The sequence below is a fragment of the Rhincodon typus genome, chromosome 45 (genome assembly GCF_021869965.1).
Source record: "Rhincodon typus isolate 14 chromosome 45, sRhiTyp1.1, whole genome shotgun sequence".
Taxonomy (NCBI): domain Eukaryota; kingdom Metazoa; phylum Chordata; class Chondrichthyes; order Orectolobiformes; family Rhincodontidae; genus Rhincodon; species Rhincodon typus.
In genome coordinates, this window is record NC_063376.1 from 940080 (window position 1) to 955937 (window position 15858).

General features: G+C 43.9%; 1 protein-coding gene across 2 annotated transcripts in view; it reads left to right on the forward strand.

Moving 5' to 3' along the window:
• acadvl (acyl-CoA dehydrogenase very long chain) overlaps positions 1-15858 on the forward strand; it is a 65135-nt gene that overhangs the window by 14668 nt on the left and 34609 nt on the right. For both annotated transcript variants that reach the window (XM_020518847.2, XM_048620154.1), the window contains exons 5-9: positions 2135-2269; positions 5365-5509; positions 6717-6846; positions 9556-9681; positions 11952-12150. In XM_020518847.2, coding sequence (XP_020374436.1) covers positions 2135-2269; positions 5365-5509; positions 6717-6846; positions 9556-9681; positions 11952-12150 — 735 coding nt within the window. The remainder of the gene's footprint in view (positions 1-2134; positions 2270-5364; positions 5510-6716; positions 6847-9555; positions 9682-11951; positions 12151-15858) is intronic.

Below are 15858 nucleotides of genomic sequence, written 5' to 3' on the forward strand. Positions count from 1 at the left end.
GGAGTCAGAGAGTAATGGTGGAGGTTTGCTTTTCTGACCAGAGGCCTGTCACCAGCAGTATTCCACAGGGATCGATTTTGGGTGCTCTTTTGTTTGTCATTTATCTAAATGATTTGGCTGAGAATATAGAAGGCGTGGTTAGTAAGTTTGTGGATGACACCAAAATTGATGGAATTGTAGACAATGAAGAAGGTTTTCTAAGATTACAAAGAGATCTGGATCAAATGGGTCAATGGGCTGAAAAATGGCAAATGGAGTTCAATCTGGATAAATGGAAGGTATTGCAGTTTGGTACAACAAAATTGGGTAGCACTTATACAATTAGTGGTAGGGCCTTGGGTAGTGTTGTAGAACAGAGGGACCTGAGGTTCAGGAACATAATTCTTTGAAATCTGCGTCACATATAGACAGGTTGGTTAAAAAGGCATCTAGCGTGCTTGCCTCCATTGCTCAGTCCTTTGAGTATAGGAGTTGGGAAGTCATGTTGATGGTGTACAGAACATTGATGAGGCCTCTTCTGGAGTACTGTGTCCAGTTCTGGTTGCCCAGTTATGGGAAAGGATAAAAGATTTACCAGGATGTTGCCAGGTGTTGAAGGTTTGTTATAAAGAAAGTCTGGATAGGCAAGGACTTCTTTCACTGTAGCATAGGAGGTTGAGAGGTGACCTGATAAAAGTTTAAATAAATAAAGAGGTATAGGTAGAGTTAATGGTAGTTGTCTTTTCCCTAGGATGGGGGATTTCAAGACCAGGGGGCACATTTTTAAGGTGAGAGGAGAGATTTTAAAAAGACGTGAGGCAAATTTTTTTTCACAGAGGGTGGTTTGCATGTGGAATAACCTTCCTGAGGAAGAGGTGGATGCGGGTACAGTTACAACATTTATAAGACGTTTGGATAAGTATGTGAATAGGATATGGGCTGGAACAGGCAGGTGGGACTAGTTTAGTTTGGAATTATGTTCAACATGGTCTGGTTGGACCAGAGGATCTGTTTCCATGCTGCATGATTTTATGAAACAAGTTGTTCAGTACATCAGCATTCTGCAGTCTCTGTCCTCTCACAAATGGCACAGTCCTTGCCTGACACTGAAGATATATTTGAGTCCCCCAGCAGAGGGCATACAACCTCCTGCCACTGAGTCCAGCTTTTAGAGAAAGACGGGCAGATTTTAAAACTCTTTGAATACATTACATCTGAAATTATTGAAATACACAGCAATCCATCTGCAATTTGCAAACTTTTTAAATGACTCAACAGACTATATTGCGAGAGGGATGTGGTAAACAAACTGGGGTAGGGGATCTCTGCAACTCAACACAGTCTCAGAATAAGGGACGGACCATTTAGGTCTTGTCCCTCCCAATGGCTATAACCTCCTCCATACCCTCCACCGCTCCCTATCTCTGTAACTCCTTCACCATCCCTATACCCTTCCCTGTCTCTGTAACCTCCTCTAGCCCCTTTGCATCTCCACTGCACTCTCAATTCTGGCTTCTTCCACATCCCTTACTACTTTTGCTCTATCTTTGGTGTCCGCACCTTCAGCTCTCTGGGCCCTGAGCCTCTGGAAATGCTTCCCTAAGCCCCTCTCCCACCGTCTCCTCCTTTAAAACCCCTCTCTCTGGTGTAAAGCTTAACTGCTTTGATAGAAAAGTAGAAACCCTCATATTGGGGCCACTAGTACCCAAATCATTCTCATTCTGCTGTTTATCAATACCACAAAGATAATTGCTCATTGGAACATTGCTCTCCCACACTTTTTTCCAAACACTGCCTTATACACATTTCATGCTTGCTGATACCAGCCATATCTGCTGTCTCCAATTCTGTTCCTCAGGAATTCAAACCCTCTTCACATGTCTTAAATCTCTTATGAGCTACAGACTTTTAAATCACTTTGCAGCCACTCCCTCTCCTTGGGCCAGCTAAGCATTACTGCCTGCATTATCCTCTGCTCACTCTCTGCCTAACTGACTGCAGTCTGGTAGTTACTCTGTCACTCCTGCTTCATTGCATTGAAGTGGGATTCCAGCATGTAGTGTCTGATGTTTTTTAAAGCCGGTTAATATTTGCGAGGGATCAGGGAGGGTACAACCAATCATTCCAATGTCGATCTTGACCCTTTGTCCTGCAGGAGGTCAATGACCCAGCTGCCAATGACTCTCTGGAGAAAGTGGAGGACAGCACGATGGAAGGCCTGAAGGAGATGGGGGCGTTTGGCCTGCAGGTGCCATCTGAGCTTGGAGGACTGGGGCTCACCAACACACAGGTAATTTAGAGGCAAGACAGTTTGTTTGGGCAGCCAGTGTGCAACTTCCTCCACTATGGGAAGGGCGAGGGTCCACATCCTGCACACCAAAAAGGATCATGGAAATGCAGAACACTCCCTGCCCCATAACCGCTGTTCAGATTGAGGGCCGAGTGGAAATGTCCAAACCTGGGTTGAGTGTTGGGTGTGGTTGTTGCGGGGTAGGGCACCAGAACAGGTTAGATAGTCATTCAACTCTTCACAAACTGGCAAAACAAGCTGCCTTCCGGAGTTGTTGACCCAGTGCTGGGATAATGTCAGAAAAGATAGTCAACCACTCAGGGCATCATAGCTGAGATCGATTCTGGTTCCACGTAATACTCAGCACCTTCCCTGCCCATTTTCCACCTGCATGAGGTGAGTAATGGTCACCAGACAGCATTCAGTTCACTGGATCTTTTTAGTTTTTGTTTTTCCCCACACTCTTCCATAATGCACATGGGGCTGACGATAAGCTTTATGGTCTCACTGCTTGTGAATAAGTGTTTTGACACTGTACTGGTAATGACCCATGGGGCACGGTTTTCTGGCCCATGCTACTTGAGCCACTTTGTCAGCTCTCTGCAGTAAGCTGTAATAACTGAGTAGGTGACATACTTTCCATTAGAGAGCATAGCTCAGTTGAAGAATTCATTGTTTTGCTCTGCAGGTTAAATAAAGTATTTTAGCAGGATATGCAGTTATGAATCTTCAAAGATACAGATAATGTGTGAGGATTGAGGTTTATTGTTCTTTCAACACTTTGCACCCCCATGTCTGAGTGGAGGATTTATTTTCAGTAAGTTTCCTTTTCCTTCTTCCTGATTTTCAGATTAACTGCTGAAGGAGCAATGTACAGTTGTCTTGTAACTTCTTTGTTGCCTCTCTGGTCCTTTGTTTACTGCTAAATTTTGTCAGTCTGTCCTTTAGTCACCACTACATGAGCTACTCCTTGAACAGCTCATTCAAATCTGAGCAAGAGGGCACAGAGGAAATTTACTGGAATGGTACCAGGAGTGACGCATTTCAAGTGTGTAGAGAGATTGGGAGAGTTCACAAAAGCATACAGAATCTTTGATGTTACAAATAGAGGCACAGAGTACAAAAACCAGAGTGTGATACCAAACTGTAAAAAATACACAACAAGCTTAAACCAGACTGTTGTGTATAATTCTGGTGTCAAATTTTAAGAAATATATCTTACTTTGGAGAGGGTGCGGTGGAAATTTTATTAGAATACTACCAGAAATAAGGTAAGAGACATGCTGTCGAGATTTTCACCTTGGACACATCAGGAATGTGAAATTTCAAAGGAAGCAACAGTTTAGACTACAGGAGAAGAATGTTGTGATCCCACCTGATGGTAATACTGGCCAATTCCGATCCAGAATGAAACCTGGCTTGATAGATCAGATATATTCAATTATTGCAGTTAGTTACTATAGTGGTTAGTCACGGGGAACACATTCACACAAGACTTTAATGTTCTTGAGCAAAAGAAGATTGGTATGTTACACAAAGAAGAAAACAAGCTCTATATATATAATAGAAAGATCTTGACACACAGCAAAACATGGTTTCACCCTGTTTCCCAACAGATACTCAATCTCAGAGAAACATCACTCCTGTCTCAACCCTAATTGCTTACTAACCTAACTCTTTCCAGTTTTCCTTAGACCACTGAGGCAGGTTTATGAATACTTTGCAAAACTATTAGCATGAACCATTTGCATTTTTAATGGCCTGAATCTTTTTTTTAATTCTAACAACTTGAGGACTTCCATACGAACTTTCTTACCTTGGCAGTTTCACAAACTAAAACCACTTATGCTAGGGTGAGTGGTTCCCTTGAACTGACCATTGGATTGCTCTGCTAGGGGAAGACTTTTCTCTGTTCTGAACTGAACTGCTGATTCTTCTGAACTGAAGTCAACAGCTAACCTAATGGTTTTTGATCTGCCGTGAGCTCAGCAGTATAAACGTTCTATCCATGAATAGTGTAGTATGGCCAGGCATTGCAGTGAGGTTGTATGCCTCCTTGGAAATGATGTATTTAGATCACTGTTCCAAATGTACTTTTTGACTTCCACAGAATCACCTTCACAGAACTGAGCAAAATCCATCTGCCTACATTCTAAAATCCAAATCCCAAATGGTAATATTTCTTCGACGCTTTTCATCACGAAAGGGTGCTGTTTGGTTGACAAATGGAATCTGAATGATTGAGGCATTGCCATGGGAATTGCACCAGGGATCTTTTTAATTCATAAAGTTTCTATTTTGCACTCTTCACAAATTGTAGCTCCCTTTACAAATTGGTATTCTCACATCTGACCTAATGAATGAAACATGTAAAGCTTGAACAATATATCATTTATTTTAGCAAGATTCAAATTCTGTGCTACCATACAATGATTAGGAATGGGAGTCTTCAGTTAAAAGGAGAGACTGGAGAGGTTGGTGTTGCTCTCTTTAGAGCAGAGAAGATTTAAGGAGGGTAGAATAGAGGTATTCAAATTTAGAAGGGCATTTAAGGCTGTGTCAGAGTGCATAAACTGTTCCTACTGGTGGTAGGGTGAGACAGTATAGGTCACAGATTGAAGGTAATTGGCATAAAAAAACCCAGAGGGGGAGATGAGTTTTTTTTAAACACAGCAAGTTCTGACTTTGAATGTGCTATCTGAAAGGGTGGAACTTTCAAACAGGGGAGCTGGATCAACACTTGAAAAGCAAAACTTTACAGGGTGGTGAGGAAAAGAGGGACTAAGTGGATAGCTCTTTCAGAGGGGCTACTGTAGACATGACAGGCTGACTGGCCTCCTGTGCTGTACAATTCTACAGGGTGGTAGAACACAACATGTTTTTCCCTCTGGGTGCTTCAGTTTCCAATTGATTTTCTGAAATTGCTGAGCAGAAACGAGAGCCTAAGCCTCAGTGGGTACAGGAGAAATGAGTCACCAGCATGTCAGGAGACCAGTAAAATTCACAGGTCCTTTGTAAGGAGAACGGTAATTAGTGTATGGGTCACAGGGTCACCCACACATAAAAAATCTGAATGTTTTTTTTTTATTCGATAGTATGCCCGACTGGTTGAGATTGTTGGCATGCATGACCTGGGTGTAGGCATCACTCTGGGTGCCCACCAATCCATTGGTTTCAAAGGGATTCTCCTGTTTGGAAACGATGCCCAGAAGAAGAAGTACCTTCCAAAGCTGGCTACAGGTATGCAGCACTGAGCTACCACAGCACAGCCAGGGAAAGACCCTGGCCTTTCACTCCTTGTGTATGGGGTTAAAATCCTGTCCACTGTGAGGCACCCCTCTCACTGCCTGTGACAGTCTCTTATGAAACCGAATTCCTATTAACCAGAATTAAAGAAGTGTTCTAGGTCTAAGCAAAATGGAAACTGCTTTAGTCTAACTAAGTCTCTGCTGTCTCTGTCTTGGGAGTGTTTGATGGGGACAGTATTGAGAGAGCTTTACTCTGTATGTAACCCTGTGCTGTCCCTGGCCTGGGAGTGTTTGATGGGGGACAGTGTAGAGGGAGGCCATAAACCCCATTCTGTGCTTCTGAAAATGTTAGTGTTAGTCACAGCTGCCTGAGTAGCACTGAGACAGTATGCCCTGAGTTCATAGATCATAGTATCCCTACAGTGTGGAAACAGGCCATTCGGCCCAACAAGTCCACATTGTCCCTCTGAAGAGCATCCCACCCAGACCCATTCCCCTAATTTCCCATGTCTAACCCACCTAACCTGCACATCCCTGGGCACTAAGAGACAATTTAGCACAGCCAATCCACCCTAACCTGCACATCCCTGGGCACTACGGGACAATTTAGCACGGCCAACCCACCCTAACCTGCACATCCCTGGGCACTATGGGACAATTTAGCATGGCCAATCCACCTAGCCTGCACTTCTTTGGACTGTCGGAGGAAACCGGAGCACCCGGAGAAAACCCACACAGACACTGGGAGAATGTGCAAACTCCACACAGACAGTTGTCTGAGGGTGGGATCGAACCCAGGTCCCTGGTGCCGTGAGGCAGCAGTGCTAACCACTGAGCTGCACCAGCCAGGAAACCTGAGCCTGTAGTCCAGGTAAACACTCCCATCATAGCACTAAGGGTGTGCTGCAGTGTTGGAGGTGCTGTTTTTAGAGTTGGTCATTAAAGTGAGACCTTCTCTACCCTCCCAGATGAATGTGAAAAATTTCATGGCTGCCATTATCAACTGAAAGTTCTCTCCCAAATCCCTCAATTGGCATCATTAAATCAGATTAGGTGGCCATTGTTTGTGGGAGTTTACTGAGTGCAAATTGACTGTTGAATTTCCCTAATGAGAACAGTGAGGAGTTTGGTGGCTGTGAAATGCTGTAAAAGATGCTGTGACACTATTTGCTATATCATTGTGAGCTTGTTCTGCTCAGGAGAAACAATCGCTGCCTTCTGTCTGACTGAACCTGCCAGTGGCTCTGATGCTGCATCCATCAAAACCACAGCCAAAAAGAGCGACTGCGGAAAGTACTACATCCTTAATGGGGGCAAAATCTGGATCAGGTATGGGCTCACCTGGCAGAGGGGCAATGAAATCCAAACACCTGCCTTTGCACAAGACCATGATAGAATTGTGGGAGTCTTTCACACAGCACACAGTGGATGTTACCCTAATACATTTCACATCTGAAACTAGTGGATTTTCATGATTAGAGAGCCACGGTGAGTGGTCAGAATTAGAATGCATCTCATTGATGGGCAATACAAGCTTGAGGGGTCGAATGGCTTCCTCCTGTTCCTGTGGAAATGAATCAGAAGTCACACGACACCAGCTTATTGTCCAACACGTTTATTTGAAATCTCAAGCTTTTGGAGCGCTGCATATTTGTCACCAGGCGAAGGAGCAATGCTCTGTAAGCTTGTGTTTTAAAAAACAAACCTGTTGAACTATAACCTGGTGTCCTGTGACTTCTGACTTTGTCCACCCCAGTCCCACACTGGCACCTCCACATTGTGGAGGTGAATACAGTGAGTACAGATGGGAAGTTAAATTGTAAAGTAGGTTTCCCACTGGTCAATGAAGTGGATAAACACACAATTTGGGAGAAATATTGAGTGATATAAGATCGTAAGGGGACCTGACAGGGTGGATACTGAGAGAATGTTTTAAAGGGGAGAGACTAGAGCTAGGGGACACAGTTTTTAGAAAATGGGATTCCCATTTAACTCTGAGATGTAAATTTTCTTCTCTCAAAGGGTCTTGAATGTGTGGATCTGTCTTCCCCAGAGAGTGGAGTATTTTTACAGTCGAGATGGAGAGCTCCTGACTGACCAGGCAGTCGGAGATTATCGGGGGGGACGGTTTCTATGTTTCTATGCTGCCCGACCTGCTGAGCTTTTCCAGCAACTTTGTTTTTGTTCCTGATTTACATCATCCGCAGTTCTTTTGGTTTCTGTTTCTATGTTTAAGAGGCAGGAATACGGAGTTGAGGCCACCGTCAGATTTAGCCATGATCTTACTGAAAAGCATATCAGGTTCAAAGGAGGAAGTTACATACACCTGCTCTTAATTCTCCTAACTGTAATATCTCCATGTTTACAGATAGAACAAAGCTGGGAGGGAGGACAAGCTGTGAGGAGGATACAGGGATGTTTCAGTACGATTTGGACTAGCTGAATGATTGGGCAAATGCCGTATAATATGGATAAACGTGCGGTTACCCAAGTTGGGAGTAAAAAGCAGGTGGATTATTATCTGAGCGGCAAAAGATTGGAAAGGGAAGGTGCAACGAGACCGGAGTGACCTTGTACACCAGCTGCAGCAGGTGGTGATGAAGGCAAATAGTGTATTGGCCTTTGTAGCGTGAGGATTTGAATACAGGAGTAGGGATGTCTTTCTGCAATTGTATGGGAGTACTGGTCTCCTTTCCTGAAGAAGGAATTTCAGGCTATGGAAGGAATGCAACAAAAGTTTACCCAACTGATTCCTGGGATGGTGGGACTGATGTATGAAATGACACTGGATCAGTTAGGGCTATGTTCACTGGACTTCAGAAGAAAGGGGAGGGGGAATCTCATAGACATCTATAAAATACTAACAGGACTAGACAGGCTAAATGCAGAAAGGATATTTCTGGTGACCAGGGAGTCCAGAATCAGGAGGTCACAGTTTACAGATAATAGGCAGGCCATTTAGGACTGAGAGTGAGGAGGTTTTCTCGAAGTTGCTGTGCCTTTCAGTAAGATCATGGCAAAAATGATTGTGACCTCAACCCCTCATTCCTGCCTGTATAGCACAGAAACATAGAAACTTCTCCCGATAATCTCTGACTGCGTGGTCAGTCTGGAAACTCTCCACTTCTGTTTTTAAAAAAAAAAAATGCCTCTGGAATTCGCTGCCACAGAAAGCATTTGAGGCCTAAACACTGAGTGTTTTCAAGGAGTCAGATATAGTTCTTAGGGCCAAAGCATCAAAGGTGTTGGGGAGAAAGCAGGAACAGGCACCAAGGACTCCAGAGAAGGATAGGACCAACAGGCTACCCCTTTAACCAATGATATTATGGATTGAAAAAATCAGTTAGGGCTGGGAGAACAAGGGCAGAAGATCTATAGGAATACCATCCCCTGCAAGGTCCTCCTCTAAGGCACACATCATCTTGACTTCGAAATATATCGCCATTCCTTCAGTGTTGCCAGTCAAAATCCTGACATTTCCACCCCCACCCCCCCCAATGGAATTGTGGGTCAACCTACAGCCTAAGGACTGCAGGATTTCAATAAGGTGGCTCACCACCACCACTTACAGGGCAATTAGGGAAGGGCAATAAATGCTGGTCCGGCCAAGAAGCTCAAAATTCACTAACAAGGACAAGTTCTAACTCTGTGCTGAGTGTAATTGGCAACTAATGTGCTGAGTCAAGTGACTTCACAAAACCCAAGTGTGATAAGGGTGAATGGTACAAATTGTTCAGTGAATTCTGTCAATTTGTAAATCACAGTGTATCTCCCCTAGGCCCCAACTTCCTGGCTAACGTGCACGTGAAGAATGGCGTATGTCATGAACTGGCTGTTGTTTTACTAGTGAGATTTGTGCCCTTGTATCTCATTTGCACAATTACTGTGACCGGGTTTCATCTCTGTGTCTTCAAAACCTACAACCGTTAGCTCACTGCATGCCTGACCCATCATCTGAAGCAGTTTGTTTAATAAGTCCTGTTGCCATCCTGGTGTGCATGATGGTAACCCTGTACTCATGTCCATGTGTTTTGGCAGTAATGGTGGCCTGGCAGATATCTTCACTGTCTTTGCTAAAATGTCGGTGAAAGATGAAACAACCGGTGAAGTGAAGGACAAAATCACCACATTTATTGTGGAGCGGGGATTCGGAGGAGTGACGAGGTAGGTCGTGTTTAACCTGTGGGGCTGTGAGATGTTGTGGCGGTGCACACACCCTCCATTCTAAACTCCTACACAAACATTTATCATGCAAATATCCTGGATAAATATAATGTAGCAGCAAATTACTGCAGATGCTGCAATCTGTACTGAAAACAACAAATGCTGGAGGTCACAGCGGGTCCGGCAGCATCCATGGAGAGAAAGCAAGCTAACATTTCGAGTCCAATGGGACTGTCTGTTGTTTCCAGTGCGGCAGTTAGACACACCATTGTTCTGCCTTTCTCACATTCCAATCACTTAATCTGAACTTTTTCCCCCAGCACTCACCCTTCCCCCCCCCCACCCCCCACCCAAACTGTTCCATAAACGCTGCCCCCTCCGCACTTCCCGTCAGCTCTGATGAAGAGTTGTCAGGATTTGAAACATTAGCTTGCTTTCTCCATGGACGCTGCCTGACCCACTGATCTCCAGAATTTTTATAATTGCACCTTCCCTCCAGCGAATTACTTCAAAACACCCCAGTGCTGCCACTCACTGGCAGGAGGGTGCTATTGCAGCATTACAAGTTTACATAGAGGTTTAGGGTGGGACAAAAAACGGAAAGTGATTGAAGGTGTCTGTACATCCTGTTCTACACATCCCTGCCCCTCAATTATACTTACCCCAAACATCACAGCTGCTACTGCGCACAGCCCAATCAAACCCATGGGAGATCAGTTTGCCATAGTTTTGGCTGTAAGGCAAAGATCTGGCATTTTAGAGGTGCCTTTTGCAACGCCAGGACACCCCAGAACAGTGACAGCCAATGAAGTACTTTGTTGAAACCTACTCACTGACGTAATGTCAGAAAGTTGGTGGATGTTGAGAAGATATTTCCACTAGTGGGGGAGTCGCAAACTAGGGGGACATAGTTTCAGAATAAATGGGCACTCATTTAAAACCGATACGTGAAGAAATTTCTTCTAATAGGGGATTGAGTGAGTCTGGCATCCTCTAACCCAGAGGGTTGTGGGGGCTAGATTACTGAAAGTATTTAAAGAGGAGGTAGGTTTATTTTTGAATTGCACGTGGGTTGAGGGCCATGAAGAGCTGGCATGAAATAGAGATTGAAGCCTGGGGCAAATCAGTCAAGATCTTATTGAATAGTGGAACAGGCTACAGCGATTGAATGGCCTGCGCTGAGTTTTATGTTCCACGCAGGCGATCTTTCCAACAGTGCATCTCAAACCACAGCATCTTAGCAAATCTGGCTTGTAGCCAGCTTATCTCTCTTGCCCCTCCCCTGACCTAAGAACACACAGTCAACCACATGGGGCATCCATGATTGGGAGCTTATTCTTCACAAACTGAACCTGAAACCCATTTGAGGAAATTTGGGGACTGTAGATCTGGGAGAGAATGAAGCCTCATTGATTGAAGGCCCAGGTGGCATGAGGAAAACCAACTGAAGTGTCTCTACCACTATCCTTTCCAGCATAGAAATACAGAGGAGGCCATTTGGCCCATTTGTGTTGTTCGGGCTCTTTGAAAGAGCTATTCTATTAGTCCCATTACACCCAACCACTCTTTCTTCATATCCCTAATAATTTTATTTTTCAGATAACTTTTATAAAGAGTTTTAGATTATTATCATTGAATCTGCTTCCACTTTGCTTTCAGGCAATGTATTCCAGATCACAACAACTTACTGTGGAAAAAATTCTCTACATACAGTGTGGAAGCAGGCCATTCGGCCCATTGAGTCCACACTGACCGTCTGAAGAGCATCCCACCCAGACCCAGCCCCCTACGCTGACCCGTAACCTTGAATTGCCCATGGCCAAGTGCACCTAACCTGCTCAACTTTAGACTGAGGGAGGGATCCAGAGCAGCCGGAGGATCTCTCCTTTGGGTTCTTCTGCCAATTGTTCTTACTCCGTGTCCCTCTGATATTCCTACCACTGGGAATAGTTTCTCATTGTTTACTCAATCAAATCCCTTATGAATCTAAGCATCTGTATTAACTCTCCATTTAACTATCTCAGCTCTAAGAACAATCCCAGTATCTCCACGTCCCTGGCAGTATTCTTGTAAATCCTGTGTGCAACCTCTCCAAAGCACTGCCAGTTCTCCTGAAGTATGGTACCCATCAGGGAACTGGCCACAAAACACCAGTTGCTGCTTCACCAAAGATCTATACATACCTTCTCATGTTTTTACTTTCTAACTTTGTCAATAAGCAGCCCTAATCTTTACCAAGTAATCCTTATCTCTGTCCTTTTGTGTTTCAGTGGGCCTCCAGAGAAGAAAATGGGCATCAAAGCGTCAAACACAGCGGAAGTGCACTTTGAGGATGTGAAGGTGCCAGTGGAGAACGTGCTGGGAGAAGTTGGCGGTGGTTTCAAGGTGGCCATGAATATTTTGAATAATGGACGCTTTGGCATGGCAGCTGCTCTCTCTGGGACCATGAAAGGAGTCATTGCCAGGGCAGTAAGTGTCTCTGAAACCATTTCTACATCAGATGCTGGCCCACTTCAATGGCTGACTTGTATCCCACAATGTCACGTGCTCCTTGGCGATATTCAACCGTTATGCTTTTTCAGCGTAGACCTAGTTCCAAAGGGAAAAAGACTGGCATTTCTACAACCTCAGGATGTCCTCAAATTCTGTATTGTCTATACGTGGGAAGCTTGACTCTAAAGTGTTGTAATATAGAAAATGTGACATTTAATTTATACACAGAAAACACCCACAAACAGCAATGCAAAAGTTACTGGATAATGGAGACGAGGCAAGAGAGGAAAATAGTAATATAGAAAATGGAGTCAGAGAATGGCAGGTAAGGACAGAGACAAATCTTAGGAATGCATCAATAATCAAGACTAGATGTAGCATAAACAAAGCTAATAGTTCTGTATCTGAATGCACAAAACATTCAGAACAAGGTAAACAAATTGATCATGCACAGTCAATGAAATAAGTGGAAGCTGATGTTCCTTACATAGAGTTCAGGGCGATCCAGATTGGATCCTGAATATTGAACGGTGTATGACATTCCACAAAATTAGGAGGCTAAGTAAAGTTGGAGGGCTAGCATTTTAATTAAGTATGGCAGTTGTACAATAGTTAGAGATGACCTTGGATCAGGAGATCGGGATGTAGAATCTCTTGGGTGGAGATGAGGAATATCGGAAAAAGGAATGTTATAAAGTGGAGGTTGATTTCTCCCCCTCCCTTTCTGAGAACTAAAACCGAAACCCCCAAAGAGCCCTGTAATCAGTTAAAACGGTGTGTGAAAAGTCATGTAACCTGCCTTACAGCAACTTCTAGTGGTTAATTAAAATAAATCCCTGACACTCACTTTACAATCAACAAATAATAATTTATTTATCTAACTCCAACAGTGAACAAATTAACTAAACCATTAACAAACCAAATAAACCCCTTCTAACTACTAACTATTCCTGAATAAAACAACACTATGATGGTATGCTGTTCCAATAAATACAAGTCCCACTTATAAAAATAAAATAAAGTAGAGTTTAGTCTCTTAAAATTACAGCCTGGTTATGTGTCTTCTGGATTATTCTGTGCCGTCTCTGTTGAATGTTCTGTCAGGAATGCCTTCTCTGTCAGTTCTTATGTCAGGAATATTAACTAGTTGTGCTATAGGTACTCATGTTCTTTAGATGGTGCTTTCTCTAAGACTTAGAGAAGACTGTGAGAGCCAGTGATTCTCTCTTGAGAACTGTTAACTTTGGCAGGTGGCAGTTAGGTCTCCTGTCTTTGTCCAACTGCCCTCCTCTTTTATACCCTTGATGACATATCAGTTTCTTACAATAGGGTTGGTCCTATGTTGTCAAAGCCATCAGATTTAAATGTAATTGGTTTTTGATAGCGTAAAAGCCTCATTCAAATTGATTGGCTAAATTCAGAACTTGTCTTGATAAGAAAACAAAACTGCTGCTTGGCCTGCTAACTGTATGGCCTGGTGATACAAATGTTTCAATTCAGGTGCTCTCTATGCTCTTGCAAGCTTTCAAGCTGCTCACAGGCATCCTTTTTAAATCTCTATGCATAGAAAAAGCACAATCTTTTCAAGGGACCACGCACTACTTTCACCCCTAGCATTTTACAAACACCAAGTTCTAACTTGCTGCCTTCCAATCCACAACTACTCTACCCAACTTCACAACAGGAGTCAGGAGTGGGATCTTTGGAAACTATAAGTCAGTGTTGGGATCGACATCATGTTGGTCAGTGTGCGTGACCCTTGGAGTGGCTGTGCTGCTTAGAGAGACTGTTAATGACAGTGGCCTACAGGCCCCCTAACAGTAACCGCAATATGGGACAAAGTATATGTAGTGATTGGAACCAGGTGGATCTTATTGACTAAGATTGTTGATTGGGGTTGTTTCCCTGGGCCAGTCAGTGTGTCCTGGCTGACCAATAGAAGCAGGAGATTCAGAATCTCCTCAGTTCAGGTGACTGATTCCATGCTGGCTGGCCACAGCCAGTGTACTGTGCACAAGTAAGTAAAGGGGGTCTTGGTGACGGGATACCAGTCTCTGTGCAGTCATTTCAGTATACAAGGAGACACCTTTTTGTGGTAAAGGGTCAGTAATAATAATGGGTGCCTTTAATCTACATATGAACTGAAAAAATCAGATTGCCAATAGTAGACTGGATAAGGAGTTAATAGAATGCTTTTGAGAGAGTTTCTTAACCTGCACACTCTGGAACTGACCAGGGTGCCGGTCATATTCGACTGGTACTATGTAATGTGGCGTTTGGTGTGCTTGCCTTTATTTCAGTGCATTGAGTACAGGAGTTGGGAAGGTCATGTTGCAGCTGTACAGGACATTGGTGAGGCCACTTTTGGAATACTGTGTTCAATTCTGGTCACCCTGCTATAGGAAGGATGCTGTGAAACTTGAAAGGGTTCAGAAAAGATTTACAAGGATGTTGCTGGGGTTAGAGGATTTGAGCTATAGGGAGAGCCTGAATAGGCTGGGGCTATTTTCCCTGGAGCATCAGAGGCTGAGGGGTGATCTTACAGAGTTTTATATAATCATGAGGGGCATAGATATGGTGAACAGCAAAGGTCTTTTCCCCAGGGTAGGGGAGTCCAAAACTAGGGGTATAGGTTTAAGGTGAGAGGGAAAAAATTGTAAAGGGACCTAAGAGGCAACTTTTTCATACAGAGGGTGGTGCATGTATGGAATGAGCTGCCAGAGGAAGTGGTGGAGGCTGATACAATTACAGCATTTAAAATGCATCTGGATGGGTGTAGGAATAGGAAGGGTTTAGAGGGATATGGCCAAATGCTGGCAAATGGGACAAGATTAATTAGGATATCTGGTCAGCATGGATGAGTTGGACCGAAGGGTCTGTTTCCATGCTGTACAGCTCTATGACTCTAAGGCACCTCGAGGTAGTAGTGACTACAATATGATTGAATTAACATACCATTTGAAAGAGAGGAGAATGGCTGAAGGTAAAAGCTCACGGTAATCGAGAAGTTTTATCATGGTTTTGTCAAAGGGAAATTGTATTTAACCAAAATATTGGAGTTCTTTGAAGGAGTAACATGTGCTGTAGAGAAAGGGAAACTTGCAGACATACTCTGTGCGAATCTCCAGAAGGCATGTGATGAGCTGCCATGCCAAAGGTTATTACTAAAAGCTTATGGTGTAGGAGGCGTAACATATTAACAAGGATAGAGAATTGACTGGCTGGCAGAAAAAAGGACAGTCTGCACAGTTGGGTCTTCATCTGATTGGCAGGATGTGGCAAGTGGAATGCTGAAGGTGTCAGTGCTGGGGTTTCAGCCTTTTCTAACTTGCATCAATGACTTAGAGGAACAGAGTGAAAACATGGCAACTGCATTCACAGATGACGCCAAGTTAGGTCGGAAAGTATGTTGTGAAAAGGAGAAGGAAGTTGTAGATTTAGAATAGAATAGAATCCCTCCAGTGTGGAAAGAGACCATCCCGCCCATCAAGTTCACACCAACTCTCTGAAGAGCATCCCACACAGACCCATCCCCCCACTCTATCCCTGTAACCCTGCATTTCCCATGGCCAATCCACCTAACCTGTACAACTTTGGATTGTGGGAGGAAACTGGAGCACCTGGAGGAAACCCACGCAGAGATGGGGAGAATGTGCAAACTCCACACAGACAGTCGCCTGAGAG